We start from the raw sequence: 18,319 nt of genomic DNA, 5'->3' as shown, positions 1-18,319 counted from the left end.
TGTTTGGCTCCCTTGTTACTTATCCAAATAACAAACAAATAGCATAACATCTTATTTTATTTTGCTTGGTAGGTAATACATTAGCATTCAAATATTATACACCACGAGACAATTATTTGGTACTCCTATCCCCATCACATGTAGAGAGCCACTTATCATTTTTCTTCTCCGTTTTCCACTCCCTTTCTTCCATTTTTAAGGCAAATTTAAACAATGAGTTATGAAAATACACAAATCAACTTTCTTCCTTGAAAATACACAAATCAACTAATTCATTCCTTTCTTTCTTTCTTTTTCTTTCTTTCTTTCTTTTCTTTCTTTCTTTTGTCATGGGGCTTGAACTCTGGGCCTGGGTGCTGTTCCTCAGCTCTTCAGTTCAAGGCTAGCACTCTAACACTTGAGCCCCAACACCACTTCCAGCTTTCTGAGTGGTTTATTGGAGATAAGAGTCTCACAGACTTTTCCTGCTCAGCTGGCTTTGAACCGTGATCCCCAGATCTCAGCCTTCTGAGTAACTAGGATTACAGGTATGAGCCACCAGCGCTCAGCCACAAATCAACTTTCTTACATTAAAGATAGCATCAACTTAGAAAAATTTGCTACAGATGCTTATCTCATATAAATCCTGGGCACCTACCCTACTGTACCAAACCTGCTTTCCACCCCTTTTGGAATATGCAATATTTTCCTGGCTTGATTCACCGGATCTTTCTTCTGTTCTAAGCAACATTTCAAACCCCACTGAGAGTTGTTCAATGTCAGTATTATAAAGCTCAAGGAGAATTTAATCCATCTGGACTAGGAGATGTGGACACTGAAGAAGGCTTAACATATCTTGAGCTTTCTATCTTCCTTATCATTGCTCTAAATCCTTAAGTCTTTTCTTGTCTTCAGGTAAAGATATCAGAAGTCCCATCTTCCAAATGTCCACCAGAAAAAAGAATCTAATTTTTCTATCAGAGCCACACACTCCACATGTATTAATGGATTCAGATCAGCACCTAGTAAGTGATAGCATTTATCAAAATAAAATGTGAAACCACTGATGGTTCTTGCACAACACAGTGGCACAGTGGGCACAACACACCTATCCATCCTCCCAAGTAAGTTCAGAGCAGACTCTGCTTCTTTGATTGCTAGCACACGAGCTTTAACATGTTAGAAAGTATATCATTCCCTTCCAATTCCTTTCACATCTCAAAGATAGGTAGTCCTGGGGATAGCTTCCATCTGAAAGAAGTCAGAGCAGCAGGGAGGGAGCATTAAAAACTCATCAGACTGTAATCTAAAATTTGTAGGAAATGAAAGCAAAGGAAAAAAATCCCATAAGCATAAATTTAACAACTTAATGGAACAGACTAGTTCCTCCAAAATACAAAATATCTCAACTCATTAATTATGAAATAAATAATGTGAATGGTACTATAACAATTACAAAAAAAAAAAAAAAGAAGTCACCAACGCCCATATAGTAGGAGAATTCTACCAAATGCGAAATCACCAATTCTACACAATTTTCTCCAGGACACTGAAGAGTAGGGAATACTCCCCAATTTCCAGTATAAAACCATTATTACTTCAATACAAAAACCAGGGGAGAAAAAAATAACAAAGCAAAACCAACAAAGATCAAGAACACGAATGTAAAGAGTCTTACTAAAATATAAGTAAATGGAATTTAACCATATATAAAAATATAGATTATGATCAAATGAATTATTTTTTTTTTTTTGGGTCCGGTGGTGGGGCCTGAACTCTGGGCCTGGGCACTGTCCCTCAGCTCTTCAGCTCAAGGTTAGCGCTCTACCACTTGAGCCACAGCGCCACTTCCGGCTTTTTTCTTTTTGCTTATGTGGTGCTGAGGAATCGAACCCAGGGCCTCATGCATGCAAAGCAAGCACTCTACCACTGAGCCAACTTCCCAGCCCTCAAATGAATTATTATGTAGAGGCAGAACTGGTTGAATATTTGAAAAGTAAATAAGTCTCATCTCACTGACAAAATAACACAAGCTAATTTTTTTTAAGTACATCAAAATAATCACCTTTCTTTAATACGCTAAAGATGAAAAATCACATGGTCATACCAATCAGAGCAGAAAAAGCATCTGACAGAGTTCAACAACCATTCAGGGTAAGAAAAGCTTTTAGGAAAATGGGAATATAATACAGGGGAAATGTCCTCCAATTGATTTTTACTTTCAATGACAAAATACTAAAGCTAAAACTTTGTATTTAGTGGTAAAAGACTGAAAGCTTTCCTGCTAAGACAAGGAACAAAGCAAGTGGTTCACTTACATTTAATATAGTACCACCAGTTCTAACCAATACAATAAGGCTAGAAAAGCCTTGCTGTGGCTTAAGTAGTAGAGCATTTGTCTAGCAAATATAGACTCTGGGTTCAACCTCTAGTACTGAGAAAACAAATAACTAAAAGTGGACCATTTTTAAATGTGAAACTATAAAAAAAAATTTAGAAAAAATTATTCAGAATTGAGAGCTAGGTAAAGATTTCTTAGTCTTGAAACCAAAAGTATAATCTATATCAAGAACCTACCGAAGCCTGGCGCCAGTGGCTCACGTTTGTAATCCTAGTTACTCAGGAGGCTGAGATCTGCCAGCCTGGGCAGGAAAGTCCACGAGACTCTTATCTCTAATAAACCACTCAGAAAACTGGAAGTGGGCCGGCGCTGGTGGCTCACGCCTGTAATCCTAGCTGAGGATCTCGGTTCAAAGCCAGCCCAGGCAGGAGAGACCTTGAGACTCCTATCTCCAATAAACCACCAGAAAACCGGAAGTGGCGCTGTAGCTCAAGTGGTAGAGCGCTGGCCTTGAGCTGAAGAGCTGAGGGACAGCGCCCAGGCTCAGGGTTCAAGCCCCATGACTGACAAAAAAAAAAAAAAAAGAAAAAAGAAAACTGGAAGTGGCGCTGTGCTAGCTTTGAGCTGAATAGCTGAGGGACAGCACCCAGGCCCAGAGTTCAAGCCCCATGACTGACCAAAAAAAAAAAAAAAAAAAAAACAGTGGCAAGATGGGGTGATGCAGTCCTGCAATCCCAGTACTTAGGAGGATCACAAGGTCAAGACCAGCTCGGTCTACATAGCAAATTAAATGCCAGGATACACTATATAAATGAGACTCTGATTTAATAAAAGGAAGAAGTAAAGGCAAAGGATTTAGAAATCTAATTAACTATGAGGCAAAAGGGATACCTAGGTAAGACTTAGTTCTAGAGAATAATCGGTCCAGTGCCCATCAAGTCAGAAAACTAAGTCTTCAAGGTGACAAGACAAATGGAAAATTAGGTGCATCTAAATATTTAAAGTGAGTTACATAATGTGGGAAAGGTTTGGAATTACAAGCACAGACAAACAGATGAAAAGAGGAAAAACAAAATACATATTAATTCTAATGAGAAACACAGTTGCATGGAAAAGGCACATTAGTAAATACAACAGGATTCAAAAATTTAACAATTTTCTTACATGATAATATAAAAACTTAATATTAACATAAACGTAATACTAACATAAATCTAATACTAACATAACTAACATTTCCAATATGTATCAATATTTTGGAAGAGGACAGAATAATAACATTATTTGAGAAGTTGTACAAGGATTGAAAGGAAAATAACTCTTTACTCCCATAGGTGATAATGCATAAAATAAAGGGAAAAGCAAAAACTGGTACAATTAACACACATTATTCAGAAATCTATTATAAGAATCAACTAAAGTAGTTGCCTCTAAGACCACAAATGGCATAGTAGGACCACTCTTTGGAAGTATGGTTGGTGGATTTTATAACAAGTCCACTAAATTGAAAACAAATCAAATCTCTCACAGATAATATGCAACTAGGCCAGAACTTGAACCATGTCATTTAACTCAGAATCAGATCCATTAAGTGTGAGCTCTGTGGCTGGCTTTTCATGGTTCTTCTACTACAATACCTGTCTAGCACAAAATAATACCTCAAAACATATTTTGATGGGTAGAACAAAGTAGTAGAGTAATGGGATTGCTTTTCTCACAAAAGTAAATGAAGGCAGGTGCTGGAGGCCCACGCCTGTAATCCTAGCTATTCAATAGACTAAGATCTGAGGCTTTCGATTCAAAGTCAGTTCAGTCAGGAAAGTCAATGAGAATCTTATCTCCAATTATAACCACCAATAAGCCAAGAGTACACATGATTAATCAGCCACTGAAGGATGACCATACAGAGAGTAGACAAGGCCAAGGCTGTGTATACTCCCACTTAGTTGTTGGATCTCTTTCTACTCTGCCCAAAGCACTGAAATCCAAAATATAAGGGAACCATCTCTAGTTGAAATATGCATCTGCTGTTACCATTATTCATATATCCATTTCATCCAAAGTTGATTAAGCCATTTATCCTATCAAACAATGTAAGGGAGAATAAAGTTTATGACTTTAAATAACTAATTTTCTGATGGTAGAACTATATTAAACAATAGTTTAAGATAACTGATATTAACAAAAGACTACATATTTAATGTTTTTATTATACACAATGACAAACTCTCATATAGTCATCAATGCATGATCATTGTGATCATCAATACAGGGCCAACCTTGCTTTCCAACATATATCTCTAAAGCAAAGACATTTGAAGAATGTAACATAAATCAGAAACTTGAAAAAAAATTGTAAATTGATGCATAATTTATGTATGATAAAACACTCAGTTCTTAATGTGTTTGAATTCTAACAATTATATAACCTTGTCTGCCCCAAATAATACATTTTCATGTCCCAGAAAGTTCAAATATGCCCCATTATCAACAACTACTTCTTTTATCTCCACAGATCAATTTTGCCTGTTCAGACTTTTTTGTTTTTTGTTTGCGTTATGGGTTTGTTTGTTTTTTTAGTTGTGGGGCTTGAACTCTGGACCTGTGTGCTGTCCCTGAGCTCTTCAGCTCAAGGCTAGCACTTTACCACTTGAGCCACAGACTTTTGCCACTCCCTCACAGACCTTTTTTTTTTTAAAAAAAGATCATTTATATATTTTTTATTTATTTATTGTGTGTGTGTGTGTGTGTGTGTGTGTGTGCGCGCGCGCGCGCGCACGCATGCATGCACATGTGAGCACAACAATCCTAGGGCTTGAACTCAAGGCCTAGGCACTGTTCCTTAGGTGTTTTTGTTTTTGTTTTTGCAAGGTTAGCACTCTACCACTTGAGCCATAGTTCATTTCCAACTTTTGCTGGTTAGCTGGAGACAAGAGTCTCACAGCTTTCCTGCCTGGGCTGGCTTTAACTATGATCCTCAGCTCACATGAACAGCTGGGCTATTCATGGACTTTTTAATAAGTAGAATGAAAGAGTATGAGGTATCCAGGTTTGGGCCTAAACAGAGTACAAGCATCATAGTTAGAAAGCAACATATATATACAAAATATAAAGTTGTAAAAGGACTTGCTCACAGAATGCTGAGGGGTTCAGGATGGTAGATATCTAGGATTGGGGGCTGATAACTTGACAGAAGGCTAAAAGGAAGCTCCAGAGAAAGTGGGGTTCAAAATTAAATGCCACAGTTCATCTCTGGAAAATAAGCTGTTAAATAGGCCTTTTTCAATGTCCTCAAATATTTCTCTGATCTAAAAATTGGTCAGTTCTCTCAATATGCTTTCTTGTTCCTCAACCTCCAGCTGATAAGATCAAGGTAGGAACAGTGTCCTATATTCTTTGACTATCCACAGAACAGTGCAGAGGACTCTCTGCCATCTCAGGGAAAAGAACAGTCTGACCGCCTGTCCTCAATGACTTTCTTATGAGAAAAGAGTCTCTACCCCTGTTTTAAAGCAGCACTCCCAGGTCCAGAGGCAGCCTTACCATGATTTGGATTTCCCTCTTGCACACCTGGAGGTCATGCTCATTGTTGACAAACATGCGTTTCAAGGCACATTTTAATCCATTGCTTGTCCTCACCAAAAACACGAGAGCAAATCCACCTGTGAGAGAAACAGATATAAGCTCTTTTGAGTCATGTTCAAAAAAGTCATCAGATAACTATGGGGCTGCAGGTGCTGCTGCAAGAGAAACACAGATATACGCTCTTTTGAGTCATGTTCAAAAAAGTCATCAGATAACTATGGCACTGAAGTCTCTGTTAATGGTACTGATGCTACTGTCACCCAGCCCTTAAGGGTAGCCTGACTTACAAGACGTTTCAAGAAGTATTACTTATAGGACCAGGAGCAAACACTACTCAACACATATCTGAAGATCAAAGATCAGCAGTAATCATCTTCCAAGAAACTACAAATAAGCAGATGAATGAATAGAAGAAAAAGACTCAATTACATCTACTCACTGTCTTTTAAATACTCTTATTTAATCCTTGCCATAATCCTGGATGTTATTTTTCCTACAAAAACAAGCACTAACTGAAGAAAAGAAAGGCTCAAAGAGATTCCAGTCACACCAAGACTGTTCTTAATGTGACTGCAGTACTCTTGCCCTCATTAGAGACTAGAAAATAATTTCTCTTTTGTTTGTAAATTTTTGTATTATCTTTAAGAAAATTGTTTTGACAATGCTTTTCTTCTCATCTCTTTCTTCTCACTCTATCTTCCAATTTAAACCTAAAAGTAGATCTTGATAGGTCCCTCCCTCCCACCTTATGGACTACTGAGAAGATACAAGATATAGGTAGGAGAGTGCTGTTCTACACAGCAGACATTAGGACTCAATTATCAGAAAGACTTCTTAACATCTACCCTAAAAGGCAGTTCAGAGATCATTAATAGAAATTTATATAACTCTATCAGGAATTCTCAAATAACTCTAAATTTGTTAAAGCTTAGAGTTCCACAAATTCTTAGAACTCCTAACCTCAACCTCACTCCCAAAGTACTGTGTGAAGTATTCAATGTGCTTGTTAAGAGGATTAAATAGAAAGGTATGACAAAGCTTTAGAATAAGCAGCAGTTGTGTGGAACACTCAGTCCATCAGCCTAACTTTGTACATCTCCATCATTTAGCTGTGCAGCAAAATGTCACTAGGCCCAGAAGTGGTCACTAATTGTGTGAAAGAGAACAGAGAAATAAGTCATTAGTACAACAATTTGAGTTAAGGTTAAGATATAGCACTAGGGCTAAAACTGATAGTTCAACTCTCTTGAGAAATAAGACTTGGGACTCACAGTCCCATTCTAATTTCTCTGGGGCTCAGTGTTATATCAGAACCTATCTGTTGGTACCCATGGCATTTCTTATTAGTTTATCTCTTACTAGTTCAGTTGACTATGATTCATTTCCATAAAGCTAGAAAGAGCTTTAGTCATAAAGCACTGTTGCATGTTTTCACAAAATACACACAAAAAGTCATGAAAAGCATTTCAATGCACTGAAATATTTTAAATGTACATCCACTGATTTACCAAGGACTTCTTCTTCAATATTCAGATAAGCACTAAAACCTTTCAAGTATTAATTTTAACTATGTCTCTAATCTTTGTATCTCAATAACATTTTTTCTACTTTCTTATAATTCACTGAACTACTCTATTATTAAATTTTTAGTGTTTCAGTATACTGAATGTAATGGTATTTTTCCCTAAAAATTATTAAAATAATAATCCATGTTAAAATAACTGGAATTCAGGAAGATGGTATAATAAATTACAAAATTTTTATTCATACTCAAAACTGTTTTGTATATGGCCGGAGTATTCATTTTGTGGAGTTTTGGATGTTTTAATAATTCATAGGAATACAGACTTTATAGTAATTCTCCTAGAGAGCATTAAATCCAAGAATTTTTCCTCATATGGAAAAACCAAAAGAGACGTAGGTATCCCATGGCTATTTATAGGCACAAGCTGGAGCATTATCGTTCTTCTGACTGTCCAAAAAGTGTCCTTTCCAGTTAACCTTCTAGAGAAACATCCTGTAATACACTTTAGATATTAAGGAGACATCAGATACTGGGAATGGGTATTTCTTTCATTAGAAATGAGTATCCCTTTTATTTTACTCCCAGCCAAGGACAGGAAGTGACAGAGCACACATTCTATATACTTGAGAGATGACTTGCAAATAAACTTCAAAATACACTGTTCATCACAGTTTTCACCTGTCTTGCCTGAAGAAGACCTCATATTTTCTCTACCTAGCAGACAACATATTTTAAAGGCTTTTCCATTTGTGGGGCCTCACACCACTAAAGGGCAAGTTAGTCCTTTCTGAAGCAGGATGATGACGCTGCAGTGTGAGATAAGTGCCACCAGATGGGAGCAGTGCAGTAGCAGATGGGAGCAGCAATGGCAGCAAGATGACCTTTCTAGCTAGGACTCAAGAAATGGGTCACCTACCACTTATCAGGAAGTACAAATGGTTAGTTAGGAAGCCAACCCAAATTCTTAAAGCCTGCAACTATAATAAATGTAAAAGAAAAGCAGTGACTTGCTGCTATGCCTAACATAGTGAGAACATTATTAAGCACCTATGCCTATAAGAGGGCTTATCTGTAGTTGGAGATTTAAACCATAAAACATTTAGACAGAGGTAAGAAAATCTGGCCATGCCAATCTCTCTGCCCACTGACATTTCATGAAACATTAAAATAACCTCATCAATAGGCTTATTTAATAACAAAGTAAAAATGGATCTGATCTATTAAGTGAAGCAAGTAAATAAGCAAGCAGGATAGTTGTAACATGTCCAGCCTAATTATGAAATACATAGGGCCTTTTTTTTTTAAACTCACACAAAGAAATGTGCTTTCTCCCATTTTCTTAAAATACATAGCACTCGATGTGTGTGTGTGTGTGTGTGCGCGCGCGCGCGCGCGCACACACGCGTGTCAGACAGACAGACAGAGAAGGAGGGAGGGAGGGAGGAGAGAGGGAGAAGGGAGAGAGGGAGGGAGGGTGAGTGTCCTGGGGCTTAAACTCAGGGCCTGGATGCTATCCCTGATTTTTTGTGCTCAAGGCTAGTACTCTACCACTTTGAGCCATAGCACCACTTCCAGCTTTTGGGTAGTTAATTGGAAATAAGAGTCTTATAGCCTTTCCTGCCCAGGCTGGCTTTGAACTGCAATCCTCATATCTCAGCCTCCTCAGTAACTAGGATTCTGGCTTTGAACTGCAATCCTCATATCTCAGCCTCCTCAGTAGCTAGGATTGCAAGTGTGAGTCACCAATGATTAGCTAAATTTATAAATTTTGATGGAAAAGTAGATGACTACAGTTTACAGTGAGTTTTGATGATTTTGTCTGTTGGGTTCTCCTCTAGATCATCATGTTACCACTATGTAAAATATAATGCAAACTAAATAATGAATTAATTTTTCTGAAATTGTTAATACAGACAACAGAAAAGGTAAGAGTATGGTGGAGACTATAGGAAACTAACTTGCATGACTGAGTAAAAGGCAATTGCAGATAGCTGTTCCACTTGGAAATACAGACAGTTCTATCAGCAGCATTAATTCTTAAATATAAGCCAGAAACCCACAGCTTTATATGAAAGCTCCTGACTTAAACATTGGCAATAAGTCACACTTTAATGCAACACACAGACAGACAGACAGACAGACAGACAGACAGACAGACACACACACACACACACACAGGCAATTAAGTCACACTTTAATGCAACACATACACACAGGAAAGCTTTACAAATTCTCTGGCCTTCCAATGTTCTACTTCTGATCTAATGTAAACTTATTCATGGACTAGATGTCTGGCTCAAGTGGTAACCCTGTGAGCAAGAAAGATGAAGGAACTAAGGGAGCATACAAGACCCTGAGTTCAAGCCTCAGTACTGGCACAAAAAATATTAGTATTTCCTTCATTTTACTGATGGCAAAGAACAGGAAGTAACATAGCTCATGCTTCACAAAGTTAACAGATGACTTGCAAATAAATTCCAAAATGTACACATTAACTCCTGCATTGGTTCAGAGTTCTTACCTTTCCTTCCCAAAGAGGTATTGATGGCATATTCCCCAACATTTGCATATGAGTATTTTTTTTTTGGGGGGTCCGGTCGTGGGGCCTGAACTCTGGGCCTGGGCGCTGTCCCTCAGGTCTTCAGCTCAAGGCTAGCGCTCTACCACTTGAGCCACAGCGCCACTTCCGGCTTTTTTTTTTTTGCTCATGTGGTGCTGAGGAATCGAACCCAGGGCCTTGAGCATGCAAGGCAAGCGCTCTACCACTGAGCCACCTTCCCAGCCCCTTGCATATGAGTATTTTAAAGGCAGTTTAAAAAATTATTCATTTCTATCTCCACAGCAACTGAATGAAGTAAACAATCTACTCTATTCATTTTCCCAATAGGTAAGAGATACAGAGAGATAGTTTCTTACATAAAATCGCATAGAATTAATTAGTAATAGAATTCAAATAAGATCCTTCTCCTTTCTATATATATATATTTTTTTGGTCTGGTCGTGGGGCCTGAACTCTGGGCCTGGGCGCTGTCCCTCAGCTCTTCAGCTCAAGGCTAGCGCTCTACCACTTGAGCCACAGCACCACTTCCGGCTTTTTTCTTTTTGCTTATGTGGTGCTGAGGAATCGAACCCAGGGCCTCAGGCATGCAAGGCAAGCGCTCTACCACTGAGCCAACTTCCCAGTCCCTCTATATATTTTTAAACCAACTACATATAACACAATGTACTTATGTATAGTCTCATGAGCTTTTACAATTTTATACATTTGTTTTGCCCATCACAATCACCCATCACTGAAGAGTTCTTTTTTTGGGGGGGGGGTCCAGTCGTGGGGCCTGAACTCTGGGCCAGGGCACTGTCCCTCAGCTCTTCAGCTCAAGGCTAACGCTCTACCACTTGAGCCACAGCGCCACTCCTGGCTTTTTTCTTTTTTCTTATGTGGTGCTGAGGAATCAAACCCAGGGCCTCAGGCATGCAAGGCAAGCGCTCTACTGCTGAGCCACCTTCCCAGCCCCCCACTGAAGAGTTCTTTATGTCCTGTATTAGACATTTTTCCTAACTTCAGATAATTTTTATCTCTAGAAATTAGTTTTACTTTCCCTAGAATAGATGAAATCACAAGTAGACACTCTTTTATGTATGACTTCTTACATTCACCATATTCCAAAGATCCTCATCGTTTTATCTACCAGTAGTTTTGGCTTTTGCCAGTTACTATTCTACTGCATATTCCATAAATATTTTATCCACTGAAAGACATGAGAACTGATTTTAGCTTTTGGCAATTATGAATTAAATATCTAAACAAAGGTTTCTTTTTAATAGGTAATTGCTGGGAATTGGGAGCTTAGGCTTGTAATCCTAGTTATTCAGGAGGCTGAAACCTACAGGATTGTGGTTCAAATCCAGCATGGGCAGAAAAAGTCTGCAATACTCTATTTCCAATTAACCAACAAAATGCTAAACTGAAGGCATAGCTTAAGTGGTAGAGCGCCTGCCATGAACAAGAAAGCAGAGCTCCAGTATAGCACCTAAAAAGAATATAGGTAATAATTTGTCTTACATAAGAAAAGAACTGTTGAGCCATATGGCAAGTGTATATTTAGTTTTATAAGAAACTGCGTTGAAGTTCCTCACAGTGGTTATATCATCTTATACTCTCCATAGTCACATGAGAGTTCCAGTTGTTCCACCTCCTCAGTAACACTTGGTATTACAAGAATTCTTTTTTGTCTTGGCCATTTATTTTAGTGGATACCAATATTTCACTGTGATTTTAACCCACAGTTCCCTATAGATCCTTCATTTAACCTCCTAGGATAAGGTGCTCTCTACCATTTGCCTGAAAAAAAAATGTTTTAATAAGCTTAAGATCGTGTGGTTACCAATGAAATTACTGACATAGCAGGATTTCTACCTCTTTAATAAGCAAAAAGGACAGAAATGCCTGGTTTTCTGCTGAGAGAAGGTAAGAATTTGTGATTCAAGAATCAAGTTTTTCACAGGCTAGAACTGAATTAGATGTTCCTGCTTCAGTCTTTAAGTAGGCCTGTGAAATTGTGTATTATAACCTTTACTTGACCAACTGGAGGATTATATAACCTCTAAAATCTCTTTTAGTTCTGATATCTAAGGAACACAATCACCAATGGAATTTTTTTTTTAAGACCAAGAAAAAAATAATCTCTTCAGGAGTCTCATCCTGATATTTGACATCCACAATCGTGCTTTGGAGGAAGAAAACAGCACTGTTCCTGTCTCTATGTCAAATACTGAATCACACTGAATGGTACCAGGCTCAGACACTGTTCTGAATAAAGTAGGTAACCAGTGACTTCCACTTGGTGAGGAAAAGTAAGGTGAGTGGGACAGAAAAGAAAAACTCCAAACTGATTATCTGAGTGGTGATGGAAAACAGCTGGGCAGACAATGAGAATGATTAGACTAAGAATATGAGACAAAGAAGACTGCCATGGTGCTGAGACAGCATTTCTGGACTTTCTACCAAAGAAGTTTTGCTGAATATTTTTAAATCCTGCCAAAAATCTAGGCACTAAAGATCTGGCCATATTTCTCTTGTTTATAAAAGAAAATTTGGGAATGGATCCACCTTTCTAACATTCAAAGTCATGAAGCAAAGGAGCCACAGACTACCAAAATGAGAAACACTTCATCCAGAATGCTTTGTTTCCCACTTTTCTGACCTCCGAACTCTTTTAAAAATAATGTTAAATCGGGCACTGGTGGCTCACCCTTATAATCTTTGCTACTCAGGAGGCTGAGATAAGAGGATTGTGGTTCAAGCCCCATGACTGACAAAAATAATAATAATGTTCAACTCAATGCATGTTGCTTACTTAATGGAGTTTGAATTGTGCAAAGAAGAGGAAAATAACCATAAAATAAAAATCCTGAAGCTTTTGTAAAGAATCAAAGAACCCCGTTAAAGTGGGGCTGACTCAAGAGATATGGGTAAGCCAGGCGCTGGTGGCTCACGCCTGTAATCCTAGCCACTCAGGAGGCTGAGATCTGAGGATCGCGGTTCAAAGCCAGCCCAGGCAGGAGAGACTGTGAGACTCCTATCTCCAATAAACCACCAGAAAACCGGAAGTGGCGCTGTAGCTCATTTGGTAGAGCGCTCGCCTTGAGCTGAAGAGCTAAGGGACAGCACTCAGGCCCAGAGTTCAAGCCCCACGACCGACAAAAAAAAAAAAAAAAGATATGGGTAAAGGGTGACCATGACGGCATTACTACCTGTATTTCCCCATCTGCAGAGTTTAAAACTAGCAATTTTTCAATTGGCTTCTTCTATGCTCTAGGATTAAAGCTATATGCATCCTCTAAAGGGCTGGGCTCTACACACATCTCTTTTCTCAGCTTTGAACTGAAAGTGAGGTTCAAATAACCCAGGCAACTCCATCTCCCTGAGGCTGACCTCTCAACGGTCCAAGGCTCCTCAGAGCCTTTGGGATTAAAGACAGGCAAAGTCCCTTGCACGTGGGAAGTAAGAAGATAAAGGTCTTTCCTCTTTGTTTCCACCACCCCCCTCCCCACCATAAAAAACCCTTTTTATCTGCATAAAACCTTACTGTAATAAAGTTTTTGTTTTTGTTGTTTGAACTCAGGGCCTTACATTCTTGCTTAGCTTTTCTGCTCAAGGCTAGTGCTTTATTACCTAAGACATGGCTCCACTTCTGGCATTCTACTGGTTAACTGGAATTAAAAGTCTCAGGAATTTGTCTGCTTGGACTCACTTCAAACCTTGATCCTCACAGCTCAGCCCCCTGAAAAGCTAGGATTGCAAACATGAGCCACCAGCACACAGCATCATAAAGTTTTAAGTCTGGAATATCTTTCTGAGATAGGCCCCAAAGCCTAACAAGGCCAGGAGGATCATATAAAGAAGCAGAATAGCCCAGGTCTCATTAAACACAGAGGCTACTGACACGATCACTGGGAGGGAGATCATGACAAAGGGTGACAACCACAACAAGGCAGGAAGTGTATACCTATTCCTGGGGTACCCACTCCTCAAGTCAAGGTGCTACAGAAGAATATGAGATGATAAATGCCATTTCATCTGATTTCCAAGAGAAGCTTGACTTCTCTTGATTTTCAAATTCAGGCAACAGACTTAAAAAAAAAAACAAACAACCTCCTACACCCTATTCTAGCTAAGGAAAACATGACTCCAGGCTAGGACTGAACTAGATGTCTTGATCACTCTTTCTAAAAGCCTGTAAAAATAAGCAGGTCATGCATTAAAACTGCCATTTGACCACTGGGAAATGGAGGTAAAGAAAAACCTAAGTGGCCTCCCCAGTACTGCCCTCACTAATACAGTCCTCAGGGGAGGGAACTTGGGTACACTACCCACTGTGTTCCTGAGCTCCCAAAATGATGACCAAGAGGCTGACAAAACCCTTCTCACACTGAAGACAACTTTGCCAGAAGTTTCAGAGGAAGAGACCATTTCCACAACTCTAGAACAGATGGAACAGAGCTCAGAAAAGTCTGTACAGGAAAAAAGGTCAAGCTGAAGCATGTGTCAACACTGACTGCAATGAGGGCTTGGGTGTCGTTTTTTTGCACGTCAATCTCCGCTCACTTGCCTCAAATTAAAAACCACCATGTGCCAACTCCTTCTGGGGAACATGGCAAAGCAGTCCTCTCCTCAGGCAAAAAGAACACCCAGATGGGGACAGCTTGAGGGATTCAACTTCTTCTCCCCAGTAGAACTGTGGGCAGAGATTGGTCCCCACTGGAAGTGGCACAGAAATATCAACAGAACCAAGACTACAGCCCAGGTTGAACACAGAACACCAGCAACTGGCTCTTCTTCTCAAGGAATATAAGGATCAGGGAATACCTACAACTGAGGGGCGGGGGTGTACACACACACACACACACACACACACACACACACACACACACACACGCACACGCACACGCACACGCACACGCACACGCACACACACACAGCACTTGCCTTTATGGACAAAGAAGATTTTTAAGAAACCACGTTGTTTTATGCTTACCAAAGGCTTGTGAATTATTGCACACATAGAATCACAGCACAGCAAGTTCGGCCCTATCATCAGCTAAGGCACAGCCTTCCTGGGCTACCTGGCCCCGTGTTCACTGTACTACTCCCCCTGGGTTAGCTATATGGCAAATATAAAAAGAGGTGAAACATTAGGAAGGTTATATTATTTGTTCACTGAAATCCATAGAGAAGCTTCTCCAGGTCAGACTAAGCCTGAGCCACTTTCTTTTGTCCTCACTGCAGCCAGTATCACCTTTTCAAAACAGAAATCAATGCCACTCACCTGTTTAGTGCTGCTCAAGGTTTGTCCATTTGTTCTAGAATGAAACTCCCTGTGCTGCTTATGGCCTGTAAGGCCTGAAAGATGGGATCTCCCAGCATCCTCATATATCATAGCTTTCCACTGCTCACTATTCCACAAAGCCTTCTTGCTTCCTCCGATCTATCTAAAGTTGTTCATGTACTTTTCTTTGCCCATGTCACTCTATCCTTGGCCTGACCAGTTTCTACTAACATCCTTCAAGTTTCAAGCTAAATCTTACTTAACTCCAGACTAAGCCTTCCTTGATTGCCCCTACTCACAGCTGCTTCAGATAAGGTTGAGTGCCTAGTTGTACACAGTATCCTCTACTTTTCTTTCAGAATATTTCATAAGTATAATTAAACACTTGTGTGGGTAATTCCTGGTTTGATGCTTTCTGCCCTAGTAGACTGTAAATGGACTGAGAGCAGGTACGATGATAATGATGATGACAGGATAATTTACTCTGGCTTTTGTATTATTCAGCCCAGGGTACTCACGTGTTTTGTTACCCAACTTGTTTGACTAGTACTATAAAGGAGAGCAAAACAAACAACAAAGCAACAATAACAATAACAAAATACTCTATTGGGTCCCAGTACTTTAGAAGGTTAGAATCTCCATCCTTGGGCATTATGCTCAAAGTACAGCTATATGGGAGAAGTTTCTGTGTTATCACAATAAGGAACACTTATCTTACAGATGATCCCTTCTTTCAAAAATACTCACCGGACATCGGTGGCTCACACCTGTAATCCTAGCTACTCAGGAGGTTGAGATCTGAGGATCACGGTTCAAAGCCAGTCCGGGCAGGAAAGTCTGTGAGACCCCTATCTCCAATAAACCACTAGAAAACTGGAAGTGGTGCTGTGGCTCAAGTGGTAGAGCACTAGCCTTGAACTGAAAAGCGCAGGGACAGCGCCCAAGCCCAGAGTTCAAGCCCCATGCCTGACCAAAAAACAACAAAAACAAAAAAACTCTTGTACTGGGAAAAAGAAGTCAAGAAGCACTGAACTCCATGCCATCCTTCAGTTGAGAACAGGAAGCCAGAGCCAAGCTTTCCCTGAGGCAGTGGCCACCATCTTCCAGAAAGTGGTATACACACAGAGAAGCTGAGAACAGCTGAGGGAGCTATGTCAGTACCTAGATGCTGTAGATGCCCAAGTTCTGGCTCCATTCATTTCCAACATGTGTATGATTACTGGTCCATATTCTCTAAACATAGGACTTGGGAAGGATAAAACATAGCCTGACATTCTCTCAGCTCCCAACTGTTAATTCTAGAGTATTCCAGTTTAACTCCATGCTTCAAAGCTTTCTTGGTTTTCTCTTTACTACTTTTAGAGTAAGATCTTAATTCTGTTCAGAAACAACACTTTCTAGTGTGCTAGTATGAGTTCAGTATCCATGTCATGGATGTACACGGGTATCAAAGTACCTTTGAGGCTAAGTTCACGTTGACCATACTACCTTCTTCCACCCCAACTAATGCTATCACCAAGTAGATTTCCTAACCCCAGAAACCATCCTTTCCACTCCATCCTTGGAGCTCCTTCTGTTACTGTTTCCCCTTCTTTTTGCCAAAGCATACAAAAGCCCAAATTTCTTAATGCAGTAGTATATAAAAACTTTTATACTTTTCCTGATCTTACCATAAAAATTTCAAATACAGTAAAATTGAAAAAAATCACACTGCAACCATCCACATATATATACCACCTGTAATCTACAAATAACCTTTTACTCTCTGTGCTTTATATACTCATCTATCCAAACATCAACTCATCTAATCTTTGACAAACATTTGGATGAACTTCAGTGCATTTCCCTCTTAAATACTTCAGCATACAAATTTATGGTGGTCAGGGTTTGTGATAGGTATTTCTGAACGCCAGCTTTTCTTTTTCACCCATGGATGCTGAGGATTAAATTCAAGGCCTCATACATGCTAAGTAAGACTCCCCCCCCCTCAGTTATATACCCAACCCTTAGGTATCAACTTGACTAGTTTGAGGGATGCCTAGAGATTTAGTAAAGTATGTTTCTAGGTTTGTGAACATTTATAGAGAATAGTGGTATGGGGGGGGGGTCAATAAACTGAGTGGGAAAGATCCATTTTGAATATGGGCAACACCAGCCAAGAGGCTCAGGGACCAGACTGAACAAAAAAGTGGAAAGGAGTAAACTTATTCTTTCTGCCTTTCTCACTTTCCCTTCCTCAATAGGTATGTTTTCTGTTGCTGTTGTCCTTGGATGTCAGATTCCAGGTTCTTCAGCCTTTGAACTTGGGCTTGCATCAGTGACTCAGGTCTGACTCTCCGAGGACTTTGGCCTCATAGTAGGGACTGTATCACCACTCACTCATTCTCTAGTTCTGAGGCTTCCAGACTCTCGGACTGAGCTCTTGCCTTTTTCAAGTTCACCAGCCAGCTGCTGACAGTCATGTAGAACTTTCAGCCTGTGTGCCTTATAAGCCAATATAATAAGTTCTCTCTACAAATATATGTCCTACTGGTTTGGTTCCTTTGGAAAACTCTAGTTTTCTTAAAATAATCGTATCTCACTTGTCTGCATATGGTCTCTCACTAAGTCTATATTCTCTCAGAGAGCAAGGATATTTTACTTCCCCACAATGATTCGATTTACCATACTCTTCACCTCAAGCTGATATAATGATTAGATACATTCTATTGAGTGGCCCACTTAATCTAGCTGGCTCATATCTCTCTTGAGAATTTGAAGTAAATACCAAGAACTTTGATCAGATGGTTGCTATACAACCACCTTATAAGAGGCTACTGTCAGCCAAGGGCACACTTACAAATAGGCACAGAAGAATGTTTTGCAATAAAGAAAAAAATAATAAGTAGATGCTTGGAAGACGCAATCTGACATTATGAGGATGCCCTACAGGAAGAGAGGTAGACAGACAGGAGAATCCACACAATCTAACTTCATATCCCACTCTTGGGTTTTAGGGGGTTCCCTTGTGTTTGTCTAATAAATTCTTCTTCATTAATCTAATTTGTATTAAATTTTTGA

The 18,319-nt window shown here is 39.5% G+C and overlaps 1 protein-coding gene across 9 annotated transcripts in view; it reads right to left on the bottom strand.

The window, feature by feature from the left end:
* Aak1 (AP2 associated kinase 1) overlaps window positions 1-18,319 on the bottom strand; it is a 186,856-nt gene that overhangs the window by 89,928 nt on the left and 78,609 nt on the right. For all 9 annotated transcript variants that reach the window (XM_070004473.1, XM_070004472.1, XM_070004475.1 and 6 more), the window contains exon 3: window positions 5,864-5,982. In XM_070004473.1, coding sequence (XP_069860574.1) covers window positions 5,864-5,982 — 119 coding nt within the window. The remainder of the gene's footprint in view (window positions 1-5,863; window positions 5,983-18,319) is intronic.

The sequence above is a fragment of the Dipodomys merriami genome, unplaced genomic scaffold (assembly GCF_024711535.1).
Source record: "Dipodomys merriami isolate MVZ:Mamm:240054 unplaced genomic scaffold, mDipMer1.0.p SCAF_63, whole genome shotgun sequence".
Taxonomy (NCBI): domain Eukaryota; kingdom Metazoa; phylum Chordata; class Mammalia; order Rodentia; family Heteromyidae; genus Dipodomys; species Dipodomys merriami.
This window is presented reverse-complemented; position numbering and strand designations above follow the sequence as displayed.